This window comes from Amblyomma mixtum, chromosome 4, assembly GCF_055824585.1.
Source record: "Amblyomma mixtum isolate Tamu chromosome 4, ASM5582458v1, whole genome shotgun sequence".
Classification (NCBI taxonomy): Eukaryota; Metazoa; Arthropoda; class Arachnida; order Ixodida; family Ixodidae; genus Amblyomma; species Amblyomma mixtum.
In genome coordinates, this window is record NC_143015.1 from 36620213 (window position 1) to 36643970 (window position 23758).

The following is a 23758-nucleotide window of genomic DNA, read 5'->3' on the forward strand; positions in this document are numbered from 1 at the left end:
CTCTAACGCGCTTATTAGGAAACAAGTGTACTAATGCAATTATTAATGGTTGATTTCAGCATATTCGAAACTAAGTTGGTGGTTTTCGGAAGGTTGTCGCAAATGAACCAAAGACGGTCAAGAATGGATTGGTCGTCAGCTTTTGAATAATCCTTCACAGATTTGTAATGCTGATCCTTGTGCATTTTGGCGTTTCCGAGAAATAAGGACAGGTGAACACTCTTGTGATCAGAAATTCCGTCATGAATGGACACAGAATAACAAGACAAACTAGAACTGATGAAGAAAAGGTCAAGTATAGATCGGGTACTGTCCGTGACTCTGGTGAATTCTGTGACAGTCTGAGTTAAATCACACATTAACATGATATCGCCAAGAGGATTAGAAAGGTCATACACAGAACGTGGATCGCTCCAGTCAACACCAGGAAGATTAAAATCACCAGCCAGAATAATGTTATCATCCTTAAAAAAAATAAGTGATCGTGTAATTTCAACAAAAAATCAGGAGTAGAAGATGGAGGCCTGTAGACCGCACATAAAGTGAATAAATGGCCCCAGCAGTTGACCTTAACGAACAAGCTTTCGTGTTCATCTAGTTGATTCAAAAGATGACCACTTAGGGGTTCCTTTAAAATGACAGCAACGCCACCACCCCGGGAAGGGCGGTCACGCCGAAATATCTCATAACCTGGAGGAATAAGAACTGAGTTGTTAACACCGCCATGCAGCCAGGTTTCCGTAATAACTGTTATGTGTGGATTATAGGCTAAGAGCAGGTATTCCAGTTTATCGGTTTTATTTACAAGGCTCTGAGCGTTCACGTTCAGCAGTCTAAGCTCTTTTGGTGCAGTACGCGACTCAACAGAATGTCAAAAAGCACGCGTCGTCTTGGAAGGAAGTGCCACTCGTTCATTCTTTGCGTCATCCCATATAAATAATGTATCGTTAACCTTTAGCTTGTCATGAATTAAAGACACACGTTTCCTGTTATTCCTATCGGCCCTCGCACTTTCCCAGAGCAACTTTCGCTTGCGTAAAGTGGGTTGGCTGTAATCGTTTTGAACAAAAAAGTTAGTATCCTTCAATTTTCCAGAGTTCATCAAGACAGCCTGTTTTTCGTTGTAGTCCTGGAAGTAAGCAATGCAAGGCCGGCGGCTTTCCTGGCGGCCAAGGCGGTGAATGCGTGCAATGGACTTGCATTTGACGCCAAGACGCTTTTCAAAAACATTGCTAATGACGCTTTCCTTCAGAGAATCCTCAGTTTCATCAGGCGGCTCAGTAATGCCGTAAACTACGATGTTTGAGCGCCGACTGCGGTCTTCAAGATCAACTAATTTACTGCTATGTGACGCCATCACGCCATGAAGAGACTCTGTTGCCTTCATAATGGATGCTATTTGATGCGAAGAAGCGTTGGGCTGTTTAAAGAAGGCTTCAAAGGAACGCAACCGAGAATCAATCTCAAGTAGGATTTTACGATCAATATTCCAACTTGCTTTAAGTTCAGCTACTTCTTTAAAAATATCAGCCTGCCCATGTAGGAGAGCGTCAAGAATTTCAATGGTTGTGGGACCCGGATTTAGTTCAACATCGCCACGAACGAGCAGCCTACATACAAGGTAGCACTCGTAACAAATGCACAAAACACTATGTGGGCACGGCACAACAATCAAGAATATTTCTTTCCCAGACCTTATTTTGGAAACGGAAAGACTAACCTGCACAGTGAAAACATATTTTGCGGTAAGCGGCATGGTTCCCATCACATCGCCGAGCCCACTGGTGGGGAAGCAGTCCGGCGGTCCTTTTATACGGCCATAGTCCGAAGACGTCACAGATGACGGGAGTCCTTGATCATGCGCATGCAGGTGGTAGACGGGGGGTGATGAACGCCCGTGGTGATAAGTGTGCAGTTCGAAGGCGATAGCTGGGTGTTCGAGGCACGTGTTGTTAGGGTTTGTAGAATCGACGATCACTGCGAAGAGGGCCTGCACAGTGAAAACATATTTTGCGGTAAGCGGCATGGTTCCCATCACATCGCCGAGCCCACCTCTCACGTCCAGCGTATCGCTAGACGCTTTGTGTGAGGCCAGGGTCCTCAGGTCGGTCGCCGTGGCCTTGCCGCAAAGGTGAACTTGCGGCGACTCGTCTTTCAGATGAAACGTTGGGGCGCGGCTTGAATGCAGGCCTCCGGGCCTGCGCAGCTTTCGTTGGAGGCTCCTCTGCAGTGGTGGTAGTATCGTTGGTCCCTTCGTTGAGAGTCACATTGTGAGGGCGCTTGACGGGAGCACTAACGGTCGCCATGCGGCTGTCGCCGTCATCCCTGCCATCGTCGCTGCACATAGGTTCGGGCACCTCGGTTTTTGAAGCACCTGCAGATCCGCCGTCCCCTGCCGTTTCGGTCGCCGCGGCGCCTGGAAGTTCAGGCTCCTTCCCTTGGTCGCTGGGCGTCTCGGTGTCCTCCGCGGAAGCAGGTGAGGAGACGGTGGCTGCTGCTACCTTCTCCGCTCCCCCTGCCCCCTTAGCCGCCTCCTCAGCTTCAGCGGCATCCATTTGCAGCTCCGCCTTTTCGTCCTCCAACGCAGCTCCCGTGGCCGATGCGTAGGTTCGAATGCAATCAGCCTCACCATGACCGAATCGCTTACATTTCTTAAAGCGAGGAATTTTGCATTCCCGCCGTACGTATCCAGTGTCGCGACAGCGCAGACATTGCATTGGCCTACCAGGCACAACCACAAGCGCAAGCTCTCCCGCCACCCTCAGCTGATGAGGAATGTCTTCGACTGTTACGCCTGGCTTCATCTTCAATAAAACAGTCCTTGTAGTAGAGGCCTTTTCAGTCATTCCTTGAACTCGCCACCTTTCACGGGTCACTGCGGTGATCTTTCCGAACGCTGCAAATGCCGTTCTGATGTCCTCGTCATCGACGCCGGGCAGCATCCAATGCAGCCGCAGTTTGACGTGCTGGTCCTCAGGGTCGATGATCATGCACCGGCCCCCTTTCACTTGCATTTCCTTCACGGCGAGCAGCCGCTTGGTTGCCTCGGGAGTGCTGAGGGTCACCGCCCATACGTGGTTAACCTGGTACGCCCCCACCGCTATCACGTCAGGGAGAGTTCCGTTCTTGACCAGGGCGTCACGGAAGTCTTCGACTTTGAAAGGCCGCCGTCGCACATCGCCATGAAGAAAAACAGTGTTTAACACCAGCCGTCCGGTAGGCAAAGTTGGCAAAAGAACCTGATACTCGTTATCAGCAGTTTCAGCAATCCTGTTTCCGAGGCCGGCACGGGCCGCAATCGCTGCTCCAGTGGAGCCCATTCTACAAGCGTCCGTCACACTCGGTGGCCGGAAGTAGAATGAGCTAGCAGGCCAGAACTATTTCAGAAATCAAGGTAACCCATGCTATTCGTGTTTCTGCTATACACACACTACGGCTGCGTGGACCATTCAGGTAAAAGTGGAAGCGCCTGCACCATCGACGTTAAACTGCGTTAGGAGCAATAGAAAAAAAATACAACGTGGCCTGCGCAGGGATTAAACCTACGACCTTCGCGTTATTAGCACGACGCTCTAACCAACTGAGCTAGCAGGCCAGAACTATTTCAGAAATCAAGGTAACCCATGCTATTCGTGTTTCTGCTATACACACACTACGGCTGCGTGGACCACTCAGGTAGAAGTGGAAGTACCAGCACCATCGACGTTAAACTGCGTTGAGAGCAATAGAAAAAAAATACAACGTGGCCTGCGCAGGGATTGAACCTACGACCTTCGCGTTATTAGCACGACGCTCTAACCAACTGAGCTAGCAGGCCAGAACTGTTCCAGGAATCAAGGTAACCCATGCAATTCGTGTTTCTGCTATGCACAAACTATGGCTGCGTGGGCCACTCAGGTAAAAGTGGAAGTGCCTGCACCATCGACGTTAAACTGCGTTGAGAGCAATAGAAAAAAAATACAAAGTGGCCTACGCAGGGATTGAACCTACGACCTTCGCGCTATTAGCACGACGCTCTAACCAACTGAGCTAGCAGGCTTTTTTTTTTCTTTATTACCGGACTTCGACAGAGGTCAAACAAAGAAGATGCACCACAGACAATCACAAAAACTGGCACAATAGTAGCCTAAAACCCACTTTGGTTAGGCGTTGTCACGTTAAAATTCTCTGAGATGCGTCAAAGGTTCCAACTTTGACAACCACTCAGGAACACATGGTCTTGTTTGTACTATCTCACAAAACGTGTGGATGTTTTCCCGGAAATACATTCGAGCCGGCCTCGCGTCCGGGTCACAGTGGTACCCCGCCGTTCGAGAGCGCCATATACTGTGAAGGCCCACGAGCATGATAAGATCATCTGGTACGCCCCCTTCGTTCTCTGTAGGAAGAAACCTGATCCCTTGAGGGTGCAGCGGTAATTTTTTCTTTAAGGTCCTTTGTAGGAAGTCCCAGAAATAAACTCCCTCCCAACAGCGAAGAAAAACGTGATCTATGGTTTCTGGTTGCTCGCATATAACACAATGTTATCCCCATGGAAGAAAGAACCCCTTAGCCTGTTGAAATGATTTCACACTCAAAGTGCCTGTGTGCAACCTGAAAAAAAAAGTTTTTATCCCTGACGGCACATGCATATTTTTAACTCGTTTAAGGACATCGCTTCCTGGGCCTCCAGAGTACAAGGCTCTGTACATAGGTTCCGCGAAAACAGTTTCACATAGCCTCTTATACAACGTTTTCCTCTTAACATTGCTTAAAAATTCTATTGAAAAACGGGCGGTGAGAAAACGAACACTGAGGACAATCTCTCTAAAAAACCCTGAAGTTCGTCCAATCATTTGTTGTGTGGAGACAACAAACTCCGGTAAAGCGCGCCCGAGCCTTACTTGGCACATGGTACGAAGAAAGGGATCTTTAATATGTCGGAAAAAAAAAGAACCTATTTACAACTTGGCGCAAAAACAAATGCCCGAGTCCAAGTCCGCCTACTTTGACGCTCCGGAAGAGATTCGACCGACTACACCTCTCCCAACTTGAGGCCCAAATAAAAACTGCGAACACACGATGAAGCTTTTGCACATTCAACCGAGAACAGTGCAACACTTGCATTACATACCACAGCTTACTTATGAGAAAAAGATTGCAAACTGTGGCTCTCGAAGATATAGACAAATGGGCGCTTTTCCATGTTGCTGCCTTCTCACGCGTTTCTTTCAATTGCTCTCTCCAATAAGGCTCAGAATCTTGGTAACATTCCAACGGAACGCCCAGGTACTTAACGGGTGCTGTCACCCATGAGACACTGGCGAAAGTTTCTGGGGTTGATGGCCAATCACCGTGCCAGAATCCAAGACACTTCCGCCAGTTCACCAAGCTTCCGGTAACTGGACTAAACGCCTTGAAATGTCGACCGTATGGGTTATACTGCTCTGATCGGTACAAAACACAGCGACGTCGTCAGCGTATGCAAGCAACTTCACTTCCGCTGCCTGCACTCGGAAACCATGAATTGAATCATTTTCAATAATTCTTAGACACAATGCTTCAATATATATACAAAACAACAAAGGGCTGAGGGGGCAGCCTTGGCGCACCGAACGTTGTACGCTTATGGGGGCCCCCAACTTCTTATTTACAATTAACCTTGTACTGCAGTTACGGTACGCCATGGCAACTCCCTCACTAATTACAAACCCGACATTAATATCGTCTAGAACACAAAACAAAAGTTCATGAGACACACAATCAAAAGCTTTCTCGAGGTCGAGCTGGAAGACTGCCACACAGTCTTGCGTGGTATCACAGCACTCGAGCACGCACTTTGCTATGTGGATGTTATTTACAATGGAACACCCTTTTGTCCCGCATGCTTGGAGTGAGCCAACTAATACCCGTATTACGGTTCGTAACCTGGCCGCTAGAACCTTCATGTATATCTTATAATCCACATTTGTCAAAGCGATCAGCCTGTAAGAGGACACCTGTCTTAATTTTTCTACCTGCTCGGTTTTCGGAATAAGTACGGTGTGAGATGACGCGTACGATGCGGGAAGTGAATGTAATTTATACGCTTCGTTGAACACAGCAGTTAGTATTGGTGCTAAATCGTTCTTAAACGTTTTGTAAAACGCCGCCCTTAGCACATCAGGTCCGAGGCGATTTTCCCGCGTTCAATTTATCTATGGCCAGTTCTACTTCGGCTTCACTAATCGCCCGCTCCAATCTTTGTTTGTCTTCATCGTCTACAAGAGGCATAGCCTCCAAAAATTCTTCTTTGAACCGTGCCACATCTACTCGATGCTGGGCAAAAAGCATTTGATAATGATCAAAAAAGGCTTGCGCGATACCATCGTTGTCCTTCGCCGTTTGGCCTCCCCTCTCAATTTCTGCTACGTGGTATCGCCGTGCACGCGCTTTTTGTATTCCCAGTGCTCGTTTTGTGGGCGTCTCACAAGTAGCAAATTCTTCGGCTCTCGCGCGCACAAGCGCCCCTCGATAGCGGTCTTCTTCAATCACTTCTATCTTTTGCTTGACTTTTTTGAAATCGTCTAAGAACGTACCCGGTGATTTGCACTCCTCAGCAAATAATTTGTCAAGCAGGGACCTTAACTGTGCTTCGTTTAACTTTTCTTGGTGTTTTATACAGCTAGCTCTGTCGATAGCTTTTATTTTAATTTGTTGTTTACAAATTTCCTATTGCATCCCCCATATGTGTATGCCGTCGCACGTTACTTTATTTACTTCTACTTTTACATTCTCAGTGAATGTTTCGTCCCGTACAAGCTGGTTATTTAATTTCCATACGTCCCACTGAAATACACTAGATCGTCTTTTAACTCCTATATTGCATTGCACCATGCAGTGATCTGAGAAAAGCACGGGCACGACATCATAACTATTTCATTTTGGCACCAGATCTAAAGATACATAGACTCTATCGAGACGAGCATGACTACTGCGTTGAAAATGCGTGAACCAAACATTACGCGTGCTTTCCACACATTCAGCCAGGTCCTCCAAGGCAAAAAGATCTGTTAATTGGCTCAAAACATCGGTGCTTCCATCCCGGTGGGAACGCGTGCTGGTTTTATCAGCAGCATTCAAAACACAGTTAAAATCACCCAGAAGAACTACCTGTTTTTCAGTGCTTAGATATTCCTGGATACTTTCAAAACACACAACTCGCTCCTCCAGCACATTGGGCGCATAAATGCAAATGAATCGCTATTCAACCCTCGCAAAACAAAAGTCCACCACTACACATCGCCCCGATGGACATGAAAAATGCGCCTGCACCTCAGGACTCGGCAGTTATTTAACAAAAATAATACATCCGGCCGATGTACCATTTGCGTGGCTAACGACTGCGTAATATCTGGCCGTGAAACGCTGCATCAAAATCCCGGTCTCTTCGTCCCCTTCCGCTTTTGTTTCTTTGATAGCAAGAACATCAATCCCACGGTCTGTTAGGAGGCGGTAAACTTGGCTCTGCTTCTTTTTACCCGCTAGACCCCTCACATTGAGCGTACCCACCGTGAGCTTAAGCGCAGTAGCCATTGTTATAGAGAGTGAAGAGACCGAGAGATCGGTGCTTACCGCTCACGTCTAGCACGCAGCTAGACGCCGTCGCCGCCACCAGAACCATCCCGTGCAAGAGCCTGGCTCTGCTCCACAGGCCCCTTGTCGTCGACCCGCTTTTCTGACGAGACATTAGGCCGCGGCTTGAAACTGGGCCGCCGCCCTTGGGCCGTTTTCGCTGGCGGCTCCTCGACGTTGGTTACTGTCACTTTGTCTCCATTGCCGCCGGTCTGGTCGTGGGGTCGCTTAGCTGCTGCGGTGACGCTAGCAGTGTGTGCGCCGCCCTTGTCTGGGTTATCCGCGCTCCTTGACGGTTCGGCGCCCTCCGCCTCTCTGGTTGCGTCGTTGCCCTTGGCGTCACCGCCGCCCGGTTTTGAAGAGGCCGTCACTGCCTGGCCCTTATCGGCCGAGTCAGTGCCTTTCGCCGCATCCTCTGCCTCAACCACGTCCATGGTCAAATCAGCCGCCTCGTCCGTGAGTACAGGCCCTGTAGCGGTCGCGTACGTGCGAACGCACTCGACGTCAGTGTGGCCGAACCGCCGGCATTTTGAGCACCGGGGCACCTTGCACTCGCGTCGGACGTGTCCTGTGCCGCGACAACGTAGGCATTGCATTGGGCGTCCAGGCGCCACAACGAGGGCCAATTCACCGCCGACTCGTACCTGATGAGGTAGGTCGTCCACCTTCATGCCAGCTTTCATTTTCAGAAGAATGGTCCTCGTTGTCGAGCCCTTCTCCTTGACGCCTTCGACGCGCCAACGCTCCCGCGTCACCTCCGTCACCTTTCCGTACGCCGCGAAAGCCGTTCGGACATCTTCATCGGGTACACCGTGCAGCAACCAGTGGAGCCGCAACTTGAGCTGCTGGTCCTCGGGGTCGATGATCAGACACCGGCGTTCTTTCTCCTTCAGCTCCTTCAGCGCAGCCAATTTCTTAGCACCATCCGCAGAGTCGAACGTCACCGCCCAGACGTGGTTGATATGGTACGCCCCCAACGCTACCACGTCGGGGAGCGCGCCAACGTTGGCGAAAGCACCCCTGAAATCTTCGACCTTGTACGGTCGCATTCGCACGTCAGCGTGCAAAAAAACGGTGTTGAGAACAACACGTCCTGTAGGCAAAGTCGGCAGAATCATCTGATAGTTATCTTCAGCGTGTTCAATCCTGTTACCGCGGCAGGCAAGGGCCGCTGTCGCTGCTCCGTTGGAGCCCATGATTCTGCGTCCGCACCGAAAGGTAGCCGGAAGTATAATGACTGAGCTAGCAGGCCAGAACTGTTCCAGGAATCAAGGTAACCCATGCAATTCGTGTTTCTGCTATGCACACACTACGGCTGCGTGGACCACTCAGGTAAAAGTGGAAGTGCTTGCACCATCGACGTTAAACTGCGTTGAGAGCAATAGAAAAAAATACAACGTGGCCTGCGCAGGGATTGAACCTACGACCTTCGCGTTATTAGCACGACGCTCTATCCAACTGAGCTAGCAGACCAGAACTATTTCAGAAATCAAGGTAACCCATGCTATTCGTGTTTCTGCTATACACACACTACGGCTGCGTGGACCACTCAGGTAAAAGTGGAAGTGCCTGCACCATCGACGTTAAACTGCGTTGAGAGCAATAGAAAAAAAAATACAACGTGGCCTGCGCAGGGATTGAACATACGACCTTCGCGCCATTAGCACGACGCTCTAACCAACTGAGCGATCAGGCCTTTTTTTTCTTTTTTTCTTTATTGCCGATTTTGACGTACAAATCAAGAGGTTACAAGAAATAAAACATGGCGGCCACACTTCGGCCGACACGACTTTAAATTTTTTTGAGCGACATTAATCCATCTAGTACAGTTATCCATTGTGGTGGATCAGGCAGTGCGTTGTACACATTTCTTAAGCGCACAACGCTCTCTATGAAATGTTCTCGAACCGGGCGAAAAACCAAGTCCGCGTGTTCAAACTGCATTCGTGTTTTCCACACCGCGTGGACGCCCAGGACCATAATGAGGTCATAAGGTATTTCCTCTGAGGGATTCACAGGCAAGAAACGTATGCCGTACGGATCCAGGGGTAACTGTTTTTTCAAAGTTCTTTGGAGTACATCCCAATGAAAGATCGGGTCCCAGCAGTCTAGAAATACGTGTTCTATTGTTTCGGGTTTCTTGCATAAAAAGCAGTCAGTGTTCCAGGGAATGAAGAGTCCTTTATCGTGAAGCCAGGTCTTAACTGGGAGGGTGTTTGTATGTAACTTGAAAAAGAACTATTTGGCGGAGGGTAGTATAGGCATTTTCTTCACTCTTTTTAGGACGTCCTGTCCTGGGCCACCGCGATGTTGAGAACGGTACAAAGGTACAGGGAGCATGACATCTACAAGGTCTCTGTAGAGTTTTTTCTTTGTAACGGTTGACAGGTACTGCTGGGAAAAACGTACATTCAACAGCCTATACGATAAAACAACTTCATGCAGGTATCCAGTCACCCTTCCGCACATATTTTGAACAGACGAGACTACGAATCCAGGCAGAAGTCTATACAGTCTTACTTGTATAACTGTGCGCAGGAAGATATCATTCTGATCCCGTAAAAAAACAAAGCGTGCCACAATTTGTCGCAGAAACAAGTGAGCCAGGCCAAGACCTCCTTTCTTTACAGGCAAAAACAAATTCATTCGACTGGACCGCTCCCAAGTCGAGGCCCAAATAAAAATAGCAAAAACCCGGTGCATTTTTTTAATGCTCATCCTCGCCGCACACAACACATTCATGGCGTACCAGATTTTTGATATAAAAAAAAGGTTGCAGACAGTGGCTCTAGAAAACATCGACAGTTGCTTGCCTTGCCACCCGTTCGCGTTTTCTTCAGCCATCAAGGCTTGATCTTTCCAGTACGGTTCAGGGTCGCGATAATTTCCGAGAGGCACACCAAGGTACTGCGTTGGCACTATTGACCAGATGAGCCGACAAAAGGCTTCTGGTGTGTCCACCCAATCGCCATGCCAGAAGCCATGACTTTTATCCCAGTTTATCTGGGCTCCAGTCACATCACAAAACTTTTCGACGACATTAGTTGCCTCTCTAATGCTATCTTTGCTGGCGCAGAACACCGCGATGTCATCCGCGTACGCCAGAATTTTGACTTCTGGCAGCCTGTAGTCTGTAACCTGTTATGCGCGCATTATGTTCCATCGCCAGACAGAGTGGCTCAAGATAAGCGGCAAACAGCAGTGGTGAAAGGGGGCATCCCTACCTCACCGACGAGAGCACGCACAAGCTATCAGTGAGCTCACCGTTAACAATAATACGCGTTGTACATTTTTTGTACGCCATCGTGACGCCTTCCGTAATCACACTGCCCACATTCGTGTGTTCAAGTATGCAGAGCAATGCCTTGTGCGAGACACGGTCGAAGGCTTTTGCCAGGTCAAGCTGCATCATCGCGACGTGATCGCCCAGCGCATCGCAACACTCGAGCACGCTTCGAGCCACGTGTACATTCGTCGCGATAGTGCGGCCTTTAATGCCACAAGTCTGGTGTGGTCCAACCAACTTCTTAATAGCGCCTTGCAGTCGCTTTGCTAGAACTTTGGTGAATATTTTATAGTCGACGTTAGGAAGAGTTATTGGGCGATATGAGCCTGGCAACAAACGTTTCTGAGCATCATCACTCTACGGGATTAGCACGATATGCGAGGTTGTGAAGGACAAGGGTAGTCTTTTCTGGTCATACGCTTCGCTAACAACGTGATAAAGAACTTGGGCAACCTCAGACCGGAAGGTTTTATAGAAAATGGCCCCTAAGCCATCCGGCCCAGGTGCTTTCCCGACTGCCAGCTCATTTATTGCGCATTCTATCTCACTTGGTGTGATTGGTTGTTCTAGCTGTGTCCTTACTTCTTCGTCAAGCTTTGGCATCAACGGAAGGAATTCTTTTTGGAAACAATCTTTAAGGTCCCGTGGATGGCTTAGAATTTCTTTAAAGTGCTCGGCAATCGCATGCTTAATTTCATTTCTGTTAGACGTGACGATTTCACCTATAGCTAATTGGCGGATTTCTTTTTGACATGCGTATCTTTTTTCATCCGAGAGAGCCCGCTTGGTTGGCATTTCTCCCGCCCACAGCTTCTCGGACCTTGATCTCACTACTGCCGCCTTGTACTTCTCCGAATCTATCCGTTCAAGTTCAGTTTTCACTTCCTTTATTCCCCTAACACACAGACCAGGTTCGACATTCTCCATACTAACAAAAAACTGCAGTTGCTGGCGAAGCTTTGTCTCTCCTTCTTTCTGATTGCGTCGAATGACACTACTTCTTTCTATAGCCATTGTTTTTACTTTCTGCTTAAAATCTTCCCAACGAATGGAGTCACTTTCTGGCTCGCTTGCAGTCAAATTTTTCAGTTCTTTCGTTACAGCGTCGACAAAAGCTTCGTCATCCAACAGCTGCGCATTCATTTTCCACAAGTCCCAGCTAAAGATTCGTTTTCTCTGCGTCTTTCCAAAGGCGGCCGTTACCAAGCAGTGATCGCTGTATGCGATGGGTTTCACTTCGTACTCGCTACACATGGGTATCAATTCGGCAGAGACATATAATCTGTCTAACCTTGCATGGCTGTCTTGCTGGAAGTGTGTAAACTGCGGACGAGTACCGCTGGCGAAAACGCTACCAACGTCTTCAAGGTCATATTCGTGCACAAGTGTATTAAGAAATTCTGCACTCTTGTCACGAACACGCGAATGTTTTGCGCGGTCATCAACATTGCAAACACCGTTAAAATCACCTAGCAGTATTATCACTTTCTGACAATTTAGGAACGCCTCAAGGCTTTCAAAGAATGCCCCCCGTTCCATGTCAATATTTGGCGCGTATACACAGACGACGCGACACTCTAATTCGCCAAAGACGATATCTGCGATTAAGAGGCGTCCACTGTCACATGAAAATACTGACTGCACGCAGATTCCAAAGTTGTTGCGTATGAATATGGCGCAACCACCTGATCCACCAATCGCGTGAGAAATACACACATCGAAATGAGCACGAAAATTGGACACCATTCGGTCGGTAAGCTCCTGGCTCTCAATTTTTGTCTCTTGGATTCCCACTATATGTAAGTCATTATCTAAGAGAAGGCGACTAAGCTGACATTGTCGTCGTCTTGCTCCAAGGGCCCGTACGTTTAACGTCGCTACCCGTAGCGCTCTTTCGATATTAACCGCCATGGCTACACGGTAGAATGGTGCCCATTACAATAGCCCAAGGGTCTGTGCTCATGATACTCTGGCGATAAGCGCGTCGAAGGCCAGGAAAAAAAAATAAAACTCTAAGCAACAAAAACGGACAGTCCAAGTAAACTTGGCACCTCTTTCCAAGCCCGAACACGAAAAACGAACCGCTCAGGATGAGGGCCATGGCGTTTACGGAAACCCCTCCCAACCCACCTTATCTAGACAAACTAAATTTACGGGGGCGGTTTACCCGCCTGCCGCGAATCGACCGGAATGTTCGGTCGCGGCTTCAAGGTAGACCTCCGCATACCTGGCGCTTTGGTGGGTGGCTCGTCTCCGCCCCCGCCGTCCTCCTTCGTCCCAACGCTAAGGGTCTTGTCGTGTGGTCGTTTCCCCGCCAGCAGGCTGGCTGAAGCGCTAAGGATGTCCATAACCTCGGGTTCTGAGGTGCTGGGAGCCGCTTCATAATCAACTGAGGTTTTCAGCTCGGCGCTTGGAGCTGTCGAAGAATCCTGCGAAGGCGGTTGTTGCTGCTCTGCAGTAACCGCTTCGGTTCCGGGTTGCTCCTGCTGCGGCAGTGGAATCACCGTATTTTCGGCTACCTCCGTTCTTGCACTTGCCACCGATGCTGCATCCTCCATGTCCGCCTCGTCCATGAGCAGGTTTGAGGCGTCGTCGGTGGTTGTCAGTCCTGTTACGCTGGCATACGTCCGCTCGCACTGGCTGCTCTCATGACCAAAGCTTCGGCACGCACTGCACTTAGGCATGCGACAGTCGCGACGAATGTGGCCCGTGCCACGGCACCGAAGGCAGAGCGGAGCCCTGCCTGGCACGACCACGAGGGCCAACTCTCCGGCGACGCTCACCTGGTGCGGCAGGTCGTCCAGCTTTACGCCCGGCTTCAACTTCAAGGTGACCAGTCTGGTAGTTGAGCCCTTATCTGCTAGGCCATGCACCCGCCACCGCTCTCGGCCGACGTCTGTGACCTTCCCGTACGGCTCGAAGGCAAACCGTACGTCGTCGTCGGGCACGCTGTGCAGCAACCAATGCACTTTCATGCGAACGTCCTGGTTGGCAGGATCAATTACGATACAGCGGCACTTTTTCACCAGCAGCTCACCCATGCCGACAATCTTTTTCACCGCATCTTCGTCCTTGAAAGTCACCGCCCACACATGGCTCATGCGGTAGGCTCCGAGGGCAATCACTTCCGGCAGGAGCGATAACTCGGCGAGCGCATCGCGAAAATCTTCTGCCCGATACGGGCGGGCCCTAACATCACAGTGTAGAAAAACGGTGTTCAAAACAAAACGCCCTGTTGGCAAACTAGGCAAAACAACTTGGTAATCATTGTCTGAAGCAATATTCCTGTTACCGCGGCCCTGCTAGGCCGCTGAAGCCGCTCCTACGGAGCCCATTGCACACACGTCCGTCACGCTCGGTGGCCGGAAATGGAATCCTGAGCTATCAGGCCAGAACTATTTCAGAAATCAAGGTAACCCATGCTATTCGTGTTTCTGCTATACACACACTACGGCTGCGTGGACCACTCAGGTAAAAGTGGAAGTGCCTGCACCATCGACGTTAAACTGCGTTGAGAGCAATAGAAAAAAAAACAGAACGTGGCCTGCGCAGGGATTGAACCTACGACCTTCGCGTTATTAGCACGACGCTATAACTAACTGAGCTAGAAGGCCTTTTTTTTTTCTTTATTGCCGGACTTCGACAGAGGTCACACAAAGCACATTCACCAAAGAAAATCACAAAAACTAGCACAATAGTAGCCTAAAACCCACTTTGGTTAGGCGTTGTCAGATTAAAATTCTCTGAGATGCGTCAAAGGTTCTAACTTTGACAACCACTCAGGAACACATGGTCTTGTTTGTACTATCTCACAAAACTTGTGGATATTTTCCCGGAAATACATTCGAGCCGGCCTCGCGTCCGGGTCGCAGTGGTACCCCGCCGTTCAAGAGCGCCATATACTGTGAAGGCCCACGAGCATAATAAGATCATCTGGTACGCCACCTTCGTTCTCTGTAGGCAGAAACCTGATTCCTTGAGGGTGCAGCGGTAATTCTTTCTTTAAGGTCCTTTGCAGGACGTCCCAGAAATAAACTCCCTCCCAACAATGAAGAAAAACGTGATCTATGGTTTCTGGTTGCTTGCATATTAGACAAAGTGATCCCCATGGAAGAAAGAGCCCCCTAGCCTGTTGAAATGATTTCACACTCAAAGTGCCTGTGTGCAACTTGAAAAAAAAAGTTTTTATCCCTGATGTCAAATGCATATTTTTAACTCGTTTAAGGACATCGCTTCCTCGGCCTCCAGAGTATAAGGCTCTGTACATAGGTTCCGCGAAAAGTTTCACATGGCCTCTTATACAACGTTTTCCTCTTAACCTTGCTTAGAAATTCTATTGAAAAACGGGCGGTGAGAAAACGAACACTGAGGACAATCTCTCTAAAAAACCCTGCAGTTCGTCCAATCATTTGTTGTGTGGAGACAACAATCAATCATTCAATCATTTTTATTTCTGCCTCAAAAAAGTGACAGAGGAGCTGCAGAAAAAGCTGTCATAGACAGCTTGACTGAGCCGCAGCCCCCATTATACCGGGCAGCAGTGACAGGCGACTAGAAAAAATAACAAAACAAACAAAAGAAAACAATTCAAAGAAAAACACATTAACACCAAAAAAAAATCTTACCACTAGATTGTACATGTGGGCAATTTACATGTTCATCCAAACATCATTGCATAAGTATCTTTCAGCAGTACAACAAAAGCACAATGAATCAAACAAAACAAATTAAACAAAACAAAAACACCTCTTAGTGCAGTTTAAAGAAAAAAAAAATCATTTTGTAACACAGTCTATGTATAAGCAACGCAGCTCACGATTAGTACAGGTAGACAAGTTGAAATTGGCAGATTTGTATGTGTTTAGAAGAGAAGGAAGTCTATATTGCAGGCGTTGTTTACCGGTATTTATGCGTGGTGTAGGCACCAACCAGGTTTCAGGCTCTCTAAAAGGGTAACTCGCTTCTTTTTCTTTCAAATTTGCCAGACGTCGAATATAACTTATGTTATTTTTGGTTTCTAGTTTAAAACGCACACTCAGTCGATATTGATATAAATCAAAGATTTTGATTATGCCAGTTTCACGAAAGAACGCTTTGCTGGGTGCTCCATAGTCCGCATTAAAGACGTAGCGAAGAAACTTTTTTTGCAGAACATGAATTTTTTGTAATGAAGAATACGTTGCAGTGCCCCATACAAGCTGGCAGTAGTTAATGTGGGCACAGAACAGTGTGTTATAGAGAAGTAGTTTAATTGATTTAGGAAGAATGTATCTAATGCAGCCAATCGTGCCTGTTACCCTGGCTAACTGCCGGACAACATGATTTGTGTGATCTTCCCAAGACATGTGCGAAGAAAATACTACACCTAGGCATTTGAAGTGATCAACTATTTCTATTTCTCTCGAGTTAAAGGTAATACTATCGTGTGGGGTGATCGGTTTGTTTCTTGGTCGAAATATTACAGCTTTAGTCTTTTTTTCATTCACGCGCATATAGTTTGATTGTGACCATCTTTCCAGTGTGATCATTGTTGTGTTGCACATTTGTATCAGGTCATGAATGTTGCTTCCGGAGAAAAAAATGCTAGTATCATCGGCATATATGATAAACCTGACATTTGGGTTAATGTTCACAATATCATTAAGGTAAATGTTGAAAAGTAGGGGCCCAAGTATGCTTCCCTGTGGGACACCAGAATAAATTTCTTTTATTTCTGAATATGTATTATCTATGTTGACAGTTTGTTTCCTTTTTGACAGGTAAGATTTTATTAGTTCTGCAGCCTGGCCCCGAATTCCGTAGTGCCATAGCTTCTCTAGAAGTAACTTATGATTAACCAAGTCAAATGCCTTTGAGAAGTCTATGAATATTCCTATTACGAGCTCTTTGTGTTCAAACTGTGTCAGAATATATTCTTTTTGCTCTAAGAGTGCTAGTTCAGTCGACTTGTTTTTCCGGAATCCGAACTGATATGGTGTGAGCAAGTTGTATTTATCTAAAAATTTATTCAGTCTAGAGTGTAGAATTTTCTCCAATGCTTTAGAGAAAACAGGCAATACAGAGATGGGTCTATAATTACCCAAGTCATTTCGGTCTCCTTTTTTAAATAAAACAGTTATTTTAGCAATCTGCATTTTTTCTGGGAATACTGATGTAGCTAAACAAACATTAAAAATATGTGCCACAGCTGGAGCTATAATATCGGCTACATATTTTATGGGCTTTATCTGGATGTCGTCAATATCTCGACTGCTGCTATTTTTTAGGCTGAGTATGACCGATGCTACTTCATCCGTCGTGACAGGTTCAAGAAATATTGTATTATCGTTATGAAAGTCTAAGTAATCGCATGCATTCCGTGCAGACCCATCCGTTTTCTTTTTCGTGAAAAAGTCGTTGAAAGCATTTGCCAGCTCTGTCCCTGAAAGTTCTTTATCATCGATCTTAAGATTCCGCACTTGGCCATGTGACTGGTTACGGTGCAGCAATGAGTTTAAACGGGTCCAAACCACATCATGACGACCCTTCTTGACGTCTAGAAATGCAGAGTAATATTCTGTTCGTGCTGATCGCAATTTCTTTGTTAATTTATTTCTAAATTCTTTAAATAACCTCAAATCTTCAACTGTACGTGTGGTTAAAAATGTTCTATACAGCTTATTTTTCATTTTTATTTCTTTTCGTAACTCATGGTTGATCCATGGTTTCCGAGCTTTTCGTGAGGCTTTATATGTTGTAGAGGGAAAGTACAATTGGTATAGTTGTTTGAAAATACCAAGGAACTTATTATAAACTTCATTAGCATCATTGAGGTGAGCTATGTGGGCCAGGTCAACTTGTTTAAGAGCATCGCGAAAAGCTTTCAGTGTAACACTGGTTATACGCTGGTACCTAATACCTTCTGGTTCTTTCAGTGTATGGGTTGGCTCATTCATGCACAAGAACACTGGGAGGTGGTCACTGATAGAACATGATAAGGCACCGGTCTCAATTTTTGGATGGGCGAGATTGGTAATGAACAAGTCTAAAGTGGATTGACTTCCTGTTGTTACTCTGGTAGGGACTTCTATTACACTAATGAAACCATTTGAAGCCAAAACAGTCCTAAATTCTCTCGTAGAATAATTGTTACTGCTCATGTCGATGTTGAAATCACCTCCAGCAATAAGCGTATAACCTCCATCAGCTACAAAAGACAAAAAGTGTTCATAGAATTTAAGAAAAACGGATAAATCTCCACTGGGTGGGCGGTAACAGACAGAGTAAATACATTTCTTTGAGCATAATGATATTATCTCGTAGTCCGGCGTAACCACACTGTATGGGTTTAACATTTCACCAGTTACATTTTCATTCAGAAGTAAAGCCACTCCCCCGCCACGCCCGACGGGTCTGTTGAGATAGTAGGTTTTGTAATTGGTCATTCTGAAAACATTGTGCGCGCTGGTGCTCCATGTTTCACTCAGCATTATCACTGAAAACATAAACCGAAATTCGCTAAAAAATTCATCTAGCAAGACCATTTTATTTTTTACTGAGCGTGCGTTAACATGTATAGCTTTAACGGATGCGGATGAGAAAGAGGAAGCGATGTGGTTCAAGTCATGCGGAAGGTGATACGGGCACTGTGCCATTTTTCTTTTCCATTTTCCTTTGGTACTGAGCTTGCGCAGTGCTACGTAAGCTGGTCCAGATCGCTTGCTCCTTTGATATGTATGGCAGTCATTCCTTGATCTTTACGAACGAGAATTTTCCCATTCGTATACCAGACAAAACGATAACCTGTATCTTTTGCCTTCTGCTTCGCACTTCGAAGCAAGTCTCTGTGATACCGTGTCAGGTTTTCCTGAATGACAATGCTCGGTTCATTATCGTTTACTTTGCTCCTAGCGTTCAGCCACGAATCTCTTGTCGTCTGTCTGGTGAAACGAGCGAGTATTCCTTGCGTCTTATCCCGTCGGGCAGGCAGTCTGTGTATTGTTTGAATGTCTGCTGCCGTCAGGGGTGGTACTTCAAGCTTCGGGGCGATGTCATTTAACAAAGTAAGCAGATTTTCATCGGGCAGAGCAGCAATACCGTGTATCTCTAGATTAAGTTTCCTGCTTCGGTATTCAAGATCATTAACATCTTGTTGAAGTTGCGTTTGCACAACTTGCGTCATGTCATCTTTTTCTTCTAGTTCTGCTACTCTTTTCTTCAGTACCTTGATCTCATTGTCCTGGCGGGAAACATGTCTTTCAAATTCATCAAATTTCTTAGACATATGTTGGACAGATTCTTCCATTTCTGCCACCTTTTTTGTTAGCTCTGGCAAGCTATCAAGTTTCTCTAGTATTGAGGCAAGAGCTAGCTTAACATCTAGTTCTGATTCACTGTCTGCTCTACTACTCGTGTGCGACCCATTTTCCCGGCATGTGAGGCAGCGCCACGCTTTCTTTGAAGCATTGTTTTTTGCTTTGAAAGATTTCTCCGTCACTCCCGCACATTTACCGAAATGGTAAGCGCTTTGGCACTCCGTGCATGTCACACTCGGCACATTGACATGAATAGTTCCCTCGCAGGACGAACACACACTAGACATTTCTTTTCGTAGGCGGACACTTCACCAAACGACATAAAAGCACGCTTCACCAAAATACAATGGCAGCAGTGGCAGCAGCAGCGACAGACACAATGGCATGAACCACAAAAACTATGACAATTCAACGTAGTGCTGCACTAACCTGCAACAAGGGCGAAGCGCGTTACCGATGTAGCCGCGTCGCTGCCGCTGCTGCCAAGTGACCGCTGGTCCGATTGCTTGCGTTTATCTTGCAGGGCCTTCCGGTCGGCGTCTGCGCAGATTGTCCCCGAAGCGTGCCAAACGTCCGATGGTTGAGCTTGATGATGGAAAGGCGTAGCTTTGGCGTAGGCATAAGAAGGCGTACAGCAGAAGCGGTTGCCGGTTCCTAGCAGCAGGATCACTTGAGAACGGGGAGCTCGATCTGCAACAAGGGCGAAGCGCGTTACCGATGTAGCCGCGTCGCTGCCGCTGCTGCCAAGTGACCGCTGGTCCGATTGCTTGCGTTTATCTTGCAGGGCCTTCCGGTCGGCGTCTGCGCAGATTGTCCCCGAAGCGTGCCAAACGTCCGATGGTTGAGCTTGATGATGGAAAGGCGTAGCTTTGGCGTAGGCATAAGAAGGCGTACAGCAGAAGCGGTTGCCGGTGGTTATACTGCTCTGATCGGTACAAAACACAGCGACGTCGTCAGCGTATGCAAGCAACTTCACTTCCGCTGCCTGCACTCGGAAACCATGAATTGAATCATTTTCAATAATTCTTAGACACAATGCTTCAATATATATACAAAACAACAAAGGGCTGAGGGGGCAGCCTTGGCGCACCGAACGTTGTACGCTTATGGGGGCCCCCAACTTCTTATTTACAATTAATCTTGTACTGCAGTTACGGTACGCCATGGCAACTCCCTCACTAATTACAGACCCGACATTAATATGGTCTAGAACACAAAACAAAAATTCATGAGACATACAATCAAAAGCTTTCTCGAGGTCGAGCTGGAGGACTGCCACACGGTCTTGCGTGGTATCACAGCACTCGAGCACGCACTTTGCTATGTGGATGTTATTTACAATGGAACGCCCTTTTATCCCGCATGTTTGGTGTGAGCCAACTAATACCCGTATTACGGTTTGTAACCTGGCCGCTAGAACCTTCATGTATATCTTATAATCCACATTTGTCAAAGCGATCGGCCTGTAAGAGGACACCTGTCTTAATTTTTCTACCTCCTCGGTTTTCGGAATAAGTACGGTGTGAGATGACGCGTACGATGCGGGAAGTGAATGTAATTTATAAGCTTCGTTGAACACAGTGGTTAGTATTGGTGCTAGATCGTTCTTAAATGTTTTGTAAAACGCCGCGCTCAGCCCGTCAGGTCCAGGCGACTTTCCCGCGTTCAAGTTATCTATGGCCCGTTCTACTTCGGCTTCACTAATCGCTCGCTCCAATCTTTGTTTGTCTTCATCGTCTACACGAGGCATAGCCTCCAAAAAATCTTCTTTGAACCGTGCCACATCTACTCGATGCTGGGCAAAAACCATTTGATAATGATCAAAAAAGGCTTGCTCGATACCATCGTTGTCCTTCGCCGTTTGGCCTCCCCTCTCAACTTCTGCTACGTGATTTCGCCGAGCGCGCGCTCTTTCTATTCCCAGTGCTCGCTTTGTGGGCGTCTCACAAGTAGCACATTCTTCGGCTCTCGCGCGCACAAGCGCCCCTCGATAGCGGTCTTCTTCAATCACTTCTATCTTTTGCTTGATTTTTTTGATATCGTCTAAGAACGTACCCGGTGATTTGCACTCCTCAGCAAATAATTTGTCAAGCAGGGACCTTAATTGTGCTTCGTGTAACTTTTCTTGGTATTTTATACAGCTAGCTCTGTCGATAGCTTTTATTTTAATTTGTTGTTTGCAAATTTCCCATTGCATCCCCCATATGTGTATGCCGTCGCACGTTACTTTATTTGCTTCTACTTTTACCATCTCAGTGAAGGTTTCGTCCCGTAAAAGCTGGTTATTTAATTTCCATAAGTCCCACTGAAATACACTAGATCGTCTTTTAACTCCTATATTGCATTGCACCATGCAGTGATCTGAGAAAATCACGGGCACGACATCATAACTATTGCATTTTGGCACCAGATCTCAAGATACGTCGACTCTATCGAGACGAGCATGACTACTGCGTTGAACATGTGTGAACCAAACATTACGCGTGCTTTCCACACATTCGGCAACGTCCTCCAAGGCAAAAAGATCTGTTAATTGGCTCAAAACATCGGTACTTCCATCCCGGTGGAAACGTGTGCTGGTTTTATCAGCAGCATTCAAAACACAGTTAAAATCACCCAGAAGAACTACCTGTTTTTCAGTGCTTAGATATTGCTGGATACTTTCAAAAAACACAACTCGCTCCTCCAGCACATTGGGCGCATAAATGCAAATGAATCGCCATTCAACCCTCGCAAAACAAAAGTCAACCACTACACATCGCCCCGATGGACATGAAAAATGCGCCTGCACCTCAAGACACGGCAGTTTTTTAACAAAAATAATACATCCGGCCGAGGTGCCATTTGCGTGGCTAACGACTGCGTAATATCTGGCCGTGAAACGCTGCATCAAAATCCCGGCCTCTTCGTCCCCTTCCACTTTTTATTTATTTATTTATTGATGTTTCTTGGATAGCAAGAACATCAATCGCACGGTCTGTTAGGAGGCGGTAAACTTGGCTCTGCTTCTTTTTACCCGCTAGACCCCTCACATTGAGCGTACCCACCGTGAGCTTAAGCGCAGTAGCCATTTTTATAGAGAGTGAAGAGACCGAGAGATCGGTGCTTACCGCTCACGTCTAGCACGCAGCTAGACGCCGTCGCCGCCACCAGAACCATCCGGTGCAAGAGCCTGGCTCTGCTGTACAGGCCCCTTGTCGTCGACCCGCTTTTCCGACGAGACATTAGGCCGCGGTTTGAAACTGGGCCGCCGCCTTTGGGCCGCTTTCGCTGGCGGCTCCTCGACGTTGGTTACTGTTACTTTGTCTCCATCGCCGCCGGTCTGGTCGTGGGGTCGCTTAGCTGCTGCGGTGACGCTAGCAGTGTGTGCGCCGCCCTTGTCTGGGTTATCCGCGCTCCTTGACGGTTCGGCGCCCTCCGCCTCTCTGGTTGCGTCGTTGCCCTTGGTGTCACCGCTGCCCGGTTTTGAAGAGGCCGTCACTGCCTGGCCCTTATCGGCTGAGTCAGTGCCTTTCGCCGCGTCCTCTGCCTCAACCACGTCCATGGTCAAATCAGCTGCCTCGTCCGTGAGTACAGGCCCTGTAGCTGTCGCGTACGTGCGAACGCACTCGACGTCAGTGTGGCCGAACCGCCGGCATTTTGAGCACCGGGGCACCTTGCACTCGCGTCGGACGTGTCCTGTGCCGCGACAACGTAGGCATTGCATTGGGCGTCCAGGCGCCACAACGAGGGCCAATTCACCGCCGACTCGTACCTGATGAGGTAGGTCGTCCACCTTCATGCCAGGTTTCATTTTCAGAAGAATGGTCCTCGTTGTCGAGCCCTTCTCCTTGACGCCTTCGACGCGCCAACGCTCCCGCGTCACCTCCGTCACCTTTTCGTACGCCGCGAAAGCCGTTCGCACATCTTCATCGGGTACGCCGTGCAGCAACCAGTGGAGCCGCAACTTGAGCTGCTGGTCCTCGGGGTCGATGATCAGACACCGGCGTTCTTTCACCTTCAGCTCCTTCAGCGCAGCCAATTTCTTAGCACCATCCGCAGAGTCGAACGTCACCGCCCAGACGTGGTTGATATGGTACGCCCCCAACGCTACCACGTCGGGGAGCGCGCCAACGTTGGCGAGAGCATCCCTGAAATCTTCCGACCTTGTACGGTCGCATTCGCACGTCAGCGTGCAAAAAAAAACGGTGTTGAGAACAACACGTCCTGTAGGCAAAGTCGGCAGAATCATCTGATAGTCATCTTCAGCGTGTTCAATCCTGTTACCGCGGCCGGCGAGGGCCGCTGTCGCTGCTCCGTTGGAGCCCATGATTCTGCGTCCGTACACGCCGGTGGCCGGAAGTAGAATGATGAGCTAGCAGGCCAGAACTGTTCCAGGAATCAAGGTAACCCATGTAAATTCGTGTTTCTGCTATGCACACACTACGGCTGCGTGGACCACTCAGGTAAAAGTGGAAGTGCCTGCACCATCGACGTTAAACTGCGTTGAGAGCAATAGAAAAAATGCAACGTGGCCTGCGCAGGGATTGAACCTACGACCTTCGCGTTATTAGCACGACGCTCTAACCAACTGAGCTAGCAGGCC

At 47.8% G+C, this 23758-nt stretch overlaps 1 protein-coding gene and 4 non-coding genes across 5 annotated transcripts; all 5 read right to left on the reverse strand.

Moving 5' to 3' along the window:
* Positions 1–2072: 2072 nt before the first annotated feature.
* On the reverse strand, positions 2073–2990 carry LOC149346165 (uncharacterized). Its single transcript, XM_089585357.1, has one exon. The coding sequence runs from the start codon at positions 2988–2990 to the stop codon at positions 2073–2075; it is 918 nt and encodes a 305-aa protein (XP_089441483.1).
* Positions 2991–3521: 531 nt separating this feature from the next.
* Positions 3522–3595, reverse strand: TRNAI-AAU (transfer RNA isoleucine (anticodon AAU)). Its single transcript has one exon. It is a non-coding gene; the product is annotated as a tRNA-Ile (tRNA).
* Positions 3596–3743: 148 nt separating this feature from the next.
* TRNAI-AAU (transfer RNA isoleucine (anticodon AAU)) lies at positions 3744–3817 on the reverse strand. The gene has a single exon. It is a non-coding gene; the product is annotated as a tRNA-Ile (tRNA).
* A 5175-nt stretch (positions 3818–8992) lies between these two features.
* On the reverse strand, positions 8993–9066 carry TRNAI-AAU (transfer RNA isoleucine (anticodon AAU)). The gene has a single exon. It is a non-coding gene; the product is annotated as a tRNA-Ile (tRNA).
* Positions 9067–23684: 14618 nt separating this feature from the next.
* Positions 23685–23758, reverse strand: TRNAI-AAU (transfer RNA isoleucine (anticodon AAU)). Its single transcript has one exon. It is a non-coding gene; the product is annotated as a tRNA-Ile (tRNA).

Excerpts from the sequence above, each read along its gene's own strand:
- LOC149346165 (XM_089585357.1), bottom strand. The coding sequence starts at position 2,990 with ATGATCATCGACCCTGAGGACCAGCACGTCAAACTGCGGCTGCATTGG.